The following is a 9,023-nucleotide window of genomic DNA, read 5'->3' as shown; positions in this document are numbered from 1 at the left end:
TTCTCACAATTATCACATACAAAGGCGCTAAAAATGGCCCTGACTTGGAGCCAGACGCATCAGGCTCAATTCCTGACCGAGACAACTCTGACTGAGTTGGGGATTTTGGTACACCCAGCGTTGCAACAGGCACTGAGCCAAACTGGCCTGACCAGGAAATCTGACTGCGGCGCATGCGCCTAGTGTGCCGCATGAGGCACTAGGCGTAGCCTGACCGAGTCAAGCCTAGCCAATTTAATTAGTATTAAGCAAATTTAATTTTTATAATAAATGTGTGGGCTAACTTTTGTCCAACACTTAGTTTATTTAACTAAAGTATGTTTGTCATAAATTTGCCCATAAAAATTGACCATAATGAAAAATGACTCGTGGATGATTAAGTCAAGCTTAAAAGTGTAACCGACACTTTAATGATTTGACCAACTTATAATTTTCGTGAACCAAACTCATTCTAACTTTGTCTAATATTATTTGGCAGGTAAATAAAGACTATTGTAGCTGTTTTGTTCGAGGGAGATTGCTCGAAGTGAATCACAATATGACCGTGGAGGAGCTTAATGGGGCATTTATGAGGCTTAAACATCATGTCTGGACCGTTGGAGCTAAATCCACCTAGGCACATTTCATCCAGAGGAATCCTAAGTTAATTTCAAAGCTATTGGAGCAAAGTTGCTTGCGTGGAATTTGCATATGGCCGTTTGAGACCTTAATGGTGCATTATGCACATGTCCTAGCCGTTGGCAGCCTACCATCTTGCACCAACGACATTCTATGTTATTTAGTGCATCCTTAATCAACACTTAGCCGTGGGAAATTCATTCCTTAGCAAAGGAATCCTATGCAAAGTCCAAGTGTACCCGAGGAGCATTAAGAAGGCTTAATTCCAACAATTTCCATGTGCCAAATTAGAAGAATCCAATGGAGCTCATCAAAGCTTAGCCGTGAGCATTAAGGAGTCTTCCAATCTCATTGATCATATCACTTAATGGTTGAGCCGTGCACTCAACGGGAAAAGGAATCCCATGCTCATCACTTTCCAACTGTGGCAATCAAGCACCTTAGGCCAAGTCATTAAGTTTGTTTTCAATTGTAATAAAGCACACAAAACACATGTGCTCTTTTCTTTACTACTCGAATATAGTATAATTTAGGAGTAGATTCATTTGGTTTTAGAGCATCCAATGTAAAATTACTAAGCATAAGTCTTAGCTACAAACTGTGGGAGCCTTAGAGGCTTGCCTATAAATGTAAGGCTTCTTGCTATGAAATAAACAAATTGAGTTGAAAGTAAATTGAATTCCTTTGTGAATGAAAAAGGATTATATCCTTGTAAGAGTATTCTCCAAACCTTCTTGGCTGAACCAAGATTAGAATTTCTTATCAAGAACCAAGTTCTTGTGGCGAGCATCACTTTGGATTATCAACACCTCAAGTGTTGTGGCGCCTTCACCTCAAATATTTTCCATCTTGTTTTATACAATTTCAATACATTTCCGATGCTTAAGCTCAAGAACTCTACTCAACCGTGAGCTTAGTCCATACACCAACCAAGATAGATCGTTTCAAGAGCCTTTTATCCAAGAGGTTCACATCAACTGGTCCATAGACTTTTTGGTTTTTCTTTCGGTTCATTGTCCACTAAATGTTGTGGAACGAAAGGCTCATTGACTACAGATTCCCAAATATCCGAGTCAATGGCTTCTATGAATCTTTTCATGCGGGCTTTCCACTAGGCATATCCTTCGCCACTGAATACGGGAGGGCGGTTAATGGATGCGCCATCACTGCCAAAGGGGTTGGTGGAACCCATTTGTTTTCCCTTAAGGATCATGCATATGTGGTTGAGCTAGCACGTTATACTTACTCTGATACCACTTGTTAGGTATCAGTGGAAAGAACACACCTAGAAGGGGGGGATTGAATATGTGTCGCGGTTCCCAAATACCGATTTTCGCACCAAAGCCCTATTCTGGAAAAAGCCTAGTTAATCGATTAACCCATTGACTTAATCGATTAAATTGCACAATACAGGAAACATATTTAAACAAAATTAATATCCATACGGCAGAATTACAGTATTCAAAATATCAGCTAAAATAGGCAATTAAACAACTTGAAAATTAAAGAGATTAGGGATAGAAAAAGCCTGCAACAAGGAATTTTATCCTGGTTCGTTTTGCGGTCCACTACAAAACTACATCTAGTCCTCCTCCTCTAATCTTGGGAGATTTTCTTCACTAATATTGAAACGAATGTATATTACATACACACTTCCAATATAAGACCTTAGATGCTCCCTTCTTGAATTCCTAGAACCCATACCTTGGTTTGGCAACTCTAATCGCCTAAGAAAACATTTCTTACAATCTAGCCCCAGCCAAGAATATGTTCTAAACTCAAGACTTCAAAGTCTTGGTGAAAACTCACTGAATCTCTTTGGTGATAAGACACAAAGAAACAACTTTCCTTATCACAAAAATAGAGTATTATAAAGCACAATATGGCTCAAATATTACAATTAAAATCCAACTATAAACCCTATACAAATCTCACAAATTAACAAGAATATGTATGAGTTTAGAATTATGTAGAAACATGTAATTTCTACCCTACGAAATCTCTAAAAGAAATGCAGGAATCTTGCAAGAAAAGATAGAATGATGAACACATTTAATCACATGCAATTGGATGACATTTTAAATCCTAAGTGTGATACTATCATTCATTTTCTCACATGCATTTATCTTTGTCTATATGACCCACAATGAGCACGAAAAATATCAAACTTAGTAATTCTAAAAATGAATGAATGAATGTATGTATGAAGCATGGTGTAAAAACACAGTTTATATAGAAAATTTGTTAGATGCCCAATTAATCAATTAAGTGCCCTTTTAATCGATTAACGGGTTGTTGAGAATAACTGAATTTTGTTTTTAAGTTATCTGTTAAAACTGATTTCACGTTAATCGATTAACGCCTTGCTTAATCGATTAACTATCATATTTTTCAACTAAGAGATTAAATGGTAAACTACCTATATGTTATGCTTATCAACTATACATTTTTTTACCATTATGTTATGCCTAAGATGCACAAATAACATGTATGATTAATGCATGAACATATAATAATCTAGATGGCATGTCTCATGTAAATGATATGATTTTTGTTAGGACTTGTGAGATTTGCATCTAGGTTTACCTAACCTAGACTGAATAACTAAGACACATATCTAAGACTACTAATGATGACTCTAGTCTAGACATGAAGCTCTTGAGTCCTTGGCATGTTGATTTGTTGAGTTATCTTCAAGCTTTCACTAAATCCTTGTCTTCATCAAAACATAGGCAATCTAATAGTGATATCTTGACACTTTGCACTTTCATGTCCATGTTCTCTGTTCATCACAGTATTAAACCAATTACGGTGAGATTACCTAATGGCAATCAAATTGTTGCCAAAATATCAAGCACTGTCCCAATCCTACAAAATCTGATCTTGCATGATGTTTTATACTTTCCTTCCTTTTCATACAATTTGCTTTCTATTCCTAGATTAGTCTCTTCTATACGATGCTCCATTTCCTTTGATGAGTCCTACTTTAAAATTCAGGACAAGACTACTTTGGAGACGATTGGACTCTATATGCTAAAAGCTGCTAAATTCTATCACAAAGTCAATTTTATGTGTATTGATGATACTAACATTTCCATCCCTGATTTATGGCACTATAGACTAGGTCATACTTCTTACAATAATATGAATGTAATCGTGAACAAATTCCCCTTTATCAATGTTAATAAAACTCAAGTTTGTGATGTTTGTCACCAACCAAAATAGAAAAGACCCTTTCATATTAGCAAAAGTCATAGTTTACAAAGTTTTTATCTTATACATGTTGACATATGGGGTCCTTTCTTTATAACATCTATACATGGACATAGATATTTTTTTACTATTGTTGATGATTGCACCAAATTTACCTGGATTTTTCTTATGAAACACAAGGCTGAAACTTCATAACTTATTCAAAACTTTGTTACTTTGATTGAAACTCAATTTGCCACTAGAATAAAAATCATTAGGAGTGACAATGGTGTAGAATTTTTTATGAAGTCCTTTTATTCATCAAAAGGCTTACTACATCAAACCAGTTGTACCTACACACCTCAATAAAATGGTGTGGTTGAAAGGAAACACCAACATGTGTTGAATGTAGCAAGAGCTCTTTTGATACAAAGCTAACTACCTAAGGATTATTGGCCCTATGCTATTAAGCATGTTGTCTATGTGATTAACATTTTACCTACACCTATTTTACATAATAAGTCTCCTTATGAGAATCTTTATAAGAGACAACCTGATTTACAAGAACTTAAAGTCTTTGGCTCTTTATGTTATGTTGGCATTTTAAAGCATTCTTGAGATAAGTTTGACCCTAGAGTTGTGAAATGCCTCTTCTTGGGTTATAAAGAGGGAGTGGAAGGATACATTGTCGTTAATCTTTCCACTAGGGCCCTAGACTTTAGTAGAAATGTTATTTTTCATGAAACTATATTTCCTTATAAGCCTAAGAATGAACCAAATTATGACATATCTTTACCTGATAACAATGCTCATGAATGTGCAATCACTTATGATGATCTGCTCTCTACCTACTCTCGGACATACGAACACCCTACTAATCAGGAAAGTAACATGCATGCTCCTAGTGAACACATTTCCTCCCCTGGTCAACCCTCTAGTTCAGAAGGCATGGACACAAGGAAAAGCAATAGAATTTCTAGACCTCCTTCCTACTTACAAGACTACCATTGTGCCCTTATACATAATGATCAACTTTCAACATCTTCCAGTACCCTTTAGCTTCTTCCCATCTAATGAAAGTTTAGCCTCATCTCATAAAACTAGCATAATTTCTGTTAGTACTCAAAAGGAACCTAGGACTTATGCTCAAGCAATTAAAGATCCTAAATGGCAGGAAGCCATTCACAAAGAACTACAGGCCTTAGAATCCAATAAAACTTGGATTATTACCTCTCTACTTCATAATAAAAAGGCCATAGGATGTAAAAGGGTTTTTAAGATTAAGTATAGATCTGATGGAAATGTTGAGAGATACAAGGCAAGGCAAGTTGCTAAAGGATATACCCAAACATAAGGTATTGATTACATGGACACTTTCTCCCATGTAGCTAAAATAAGCACTGTAAGATTACTCCTTGCATTAGCATCCATACATAATTGGCACCTTAAACAATTGGATGTGAATGATGCTTTCTTGCATGGGGAACTAAATGAAAAATTATATATGATTCCCCCACCTGGCTTACACATAACCAATCCTGACCAAGTTTGTAAGTTTGAAAAATCACTATATGGTCTTATGCAGGCTAGCAGACAGTGGTTTGCCAAGCTATCCACCTTCCTTATCAAACATGGCTACACTAAATGCAAAGGTGATCACTCTCTGTTAAATGACCATCATTCTTGTGTATATAGATGACATAATTTTATCAGGGAATAACTTCCATGAAATTAATCAACTTAAAACCCTCCTTGATACTGCCTTTAAAATTAAGGACTTGGGGAACCGTAAGTTCTTCCTTGGATTAGAGATTGCTAGAAACCACTCAGGCATCTCTTTGAACCAAAGAAGATATGCCTTAGAAATCCTATCTGACACTGGCATGATAGGCTGCAAACCTACTTCTACTCCTATGATCCAAGGATCTCATCTCTACCAAGATGACAGTGGAACTTATCCTAATATTCCTACTTATAGGAGACTGGTTGGTAGGCTAATATATCTCACCAATACCAGGCTTGACCTTACTTTTTTTTGTTCATCAATTGACTCAATTTATGGCTTTACCTACTAATTTGCATTATAAGGCTGCTATTAAAATTCTCAGGTACATCAAAGGGTCCCCTGCACTGGGCTTATTGTTTCCAAGGAGTTCTAGTGTCCAGTTAAAGGCATACAATGACAACAATTGGGCTTCATGCCCTGATACAAGGAGATCAATCTCAGGTTATTGTATATATCTTGGTAATGCTTTAGTTTCTTAGAAATCTAAGAAACAAAAGACTGTTTCTAGAAGTTCATGTGAAGCTGAATATAGAGTTATGGCTCTCACTACTTGTGAAATAACTTGGCTCACACATCTATTAGAATATTAACAATACTCTTTTTCCAAACATGTTTTACTTTATTGTGATAATCAATCTGCTATACACATTGCTTCTAACCATGGTTTCCATGAAAGAACCAAGCATATTAGCTTGATTGTCACACTGTTAGGGAGCAGTGTGCTAATGGCCACATCAAGCTCATGCATGTCCTAAGTCACCTACCACTTGTTGATGCTCTCACCATAGCTGGACAACAGAAACTGAATATTATTTACAACCTGCAAATTCACATCAAACAACAAAGCAACATTTCTCCCCCATTTGACATTATCAAAAAGATAAACGAATTAATCTAGTCAAAAGTAATAAGAGTTATATAATGAAATCAAAATTGTAATCAATCAATTAAATTTGGGGATTCAATTAATTAACCAGTTGAAGGAAGCTTGAACAAGTGCACATATTTACAGGCATTTAATCGATTAAGAGCATAGGTTAATCGATTAAATTGATAGAATACAGTAAATGAACAAGTTTAATAGCATGAAAGGTTATACAATGACCAATTGAGCATAGAATGATCAAGCCTTATTATGACAACATGTATACAGTAGGCTCAATCAAACAAAATAGATGCAGATAACCAATCATGGTCAAGTATCGTTAAGCATAATTCATACTATATATGACATAGATATGCTTATGATATAAGCTATATAATGCAAAACCAGTAACGATTAAAGTGCACTCTCATGAATACCAAGTGATAAAGGTTCAAAAAAAGTAGATAGAAACTATTACAACCCAAACAAAAGCAAAGAGAAATATGTCCCAAGAGTACAAAACACCAAAATACACGAAAATTAGCCAATAGAAGAACTAAACCAAAGGCAACCTAGGGTCTAAGGTCTTCTAATCTAAGGATGCGGAGGAAGGTCTCTATCATCAGGAACTGTCAGACTACTATCTCCTTGAATGAGGACTTTCAGCTTCTCAAATTCTGCACAAAACCTATCATTCTATGCTTCAACAGTGTTTTGAACAAAGCTCCTCATAGACCAATAGTGGTTATCAATGTAAGCGACCTGAGGTTCCTCAAATTACTCCAAGTCTGTATGACAAGAGTCCTTTAAGGACTGAAAATGTAGATCCATTATATTATTCAACCATTGCTCCATTGCATCCAACTGAGCTAATCCAAAGAGCGGTACCTACGGTGCTGTTCCAAACGACTCCCCCTGAGTTCCTGCATTATGTTCATTTGTTCTTGCCTGATCCTCATCTCCAGATAAGTCCAAATCTATAGTACTGTTGTAATCCTCTTGGTATTATCAAGTATTTCCATACTTTTAAATACCCATCTTGTGGATCAAACTTTCACCAACCAGGTGATCTATATCGGAAGACTCCATGATGATGGTATAAGACACATCAATATGCAGATAATCGATTATCCTTGAAATGAATATACTATCGGGAAGCAGCTTGGATTGTGATGTCGACACACTATACATGACATTCAGAATCTCCTCAGGTCAATTAATCATAACATTTTCCTTAACAGCATACATAAACCTTAAATCATTCACAGTGGGTTGTGCATGATTTGTATTTCTCTAAACTAAGATGTACGCTATCAGATTGTGCAATAGTCTATTTTCTACAGATAATGACCCAACTTTTGTTAATTCTCCTTGGATATACAGATGAGGACCTCTCAAGCAAGACTTGTAAACCTCAACAGCATCCAATGAATTCTTGATGTTTCATCATCAATGTCTGAATCAGACTCAACATCTTCTTTCTCTTCAATAGGTTGAGATGTTGTTGCTTTAAGAGATATGCCTTTCTTTTTGTGGTTTGATTCCTCATGCATCATCAAGCGTCCAAGTTCCATCTGGTGCTCTTGAAGCTTTCCAAACAATGTTGCCAAAGGAATGGAGTCGAGATCTTTGGATTCCATGATATTTGTTACTTTAGGTTGCCATCTCCTGTCAAGACAATGCAAAAATTTATTAGTTAGTTCTCCTTTGGTAAAAAGGTTATCTAGAGCAACTAAATGGTTTACTATGTGTGTGAATTGCTTTTGCATGTCGCCGATAGATTCACTTGGCAACATATGAAAAAGCTCGTACTCATGTGTCAGGGCATTCATCCTAGCCTGCTTGACTTCGCTAGTGCCTTCGTGAGTCACTTGTAAGGTGTCCCACATTTCTTTGGCACTTTGACACTGCGAAACCCGAAAGAATTCATCATATGATAGGGCCGATGTGACTATGTTTTTAGCATGTAGGTTGTATTGAACATTTTTACGTTCATCATCAGTCCATAGACTCTTAGGCTTTTCTTTCGGTTCATCATTCACTAAATGCATTGGGACGAAAGGCCCATTGACTACGGATTCCAAAATATCTGAGTCAATGGCTTCAATTAATATCTTCATCTGGACTTTCCAGTAGGCGTATCCGTTGCCACTGAATACAAGAGGGCGGTTAATGTCTGTGCCATCACTGCCAAAAGGGTTGGTGGAACCCATTTGTTTTCCCTTAAGGATCACGTGTATACGGTTGAGCTAGCATGTTGTACTAGCTCTGATATTACTTGTTAGGTATCAGTGGACATAACACACCTAGAAGGGGGGTTGAATAGATGTCGCAGTTACCAATTACCGCTTTTTGCACCGAAGCCCTATTCTAGAAAAAGCCCTAGTTAATCGATTAACACTCTGTCTTAATTAATTAACTCACAGAAAATAGAAAGTTGCAGAATGGATTATTGCTCAGCCACTCACCGATAATCAGATACAGATTAAACAAATACGCTTGAAAAGAATTAAACTCAATATATCAAAGTTACAATATCCAAATTATCAGCTAAAATTAGGC

General features: G+C 36.4%; 1 protein-coding gene across 1 annotated transcript in view; it reads left to right on the top strand.

The window, feature by feature from the left end:
• The window catches only part of LOC109330886, a 7,470-nt gene extending 1,395 nt beyond the window's left edge, over nt 1–6,075 (top strand). Inside the window, exons 2-6 of the mRNA XM_019565156.1 lie at nt 4,573–4,756; nt 4,860–5,133; nt 5,396–5,409; nt 5,506–5,795; nt 5,899–6,075. Coding sequence (XP_019420701.1) covers nt 4,573–4,756; nt 4,860–5,133; nt 5,396–5,409; nt 5,506–5,795; nt 5,899–6,075 — 939 coding nt within the window. The remainder of the gene's footprint in view (nt 1–4,572; nt 4,757–4,859; nt 5,134–5,395; nt 5,410–5,505; nt 5,796–5,898) is intronic.

Source organism: Lupinus angustifolius, chromosome LG17, assembly GCF_001865875.1.
Source record: "Lupinus angustifolius cultivar Tanjil chromosome LG17, LupAngTanjil_v1.0, whole genome shotgun sequence".
NCBI lineage: Eukaryota > Viridiplantae > Streptophyta > Magnoliopsida > Fabales > Fabaceae > Lupinus > Lupinus angustifolius.
The sequence above is the reverse complement of the archived record's forward strand: the minus strand, read 5'-3'. Positions and strand labels throughout refer to the sequence as shown.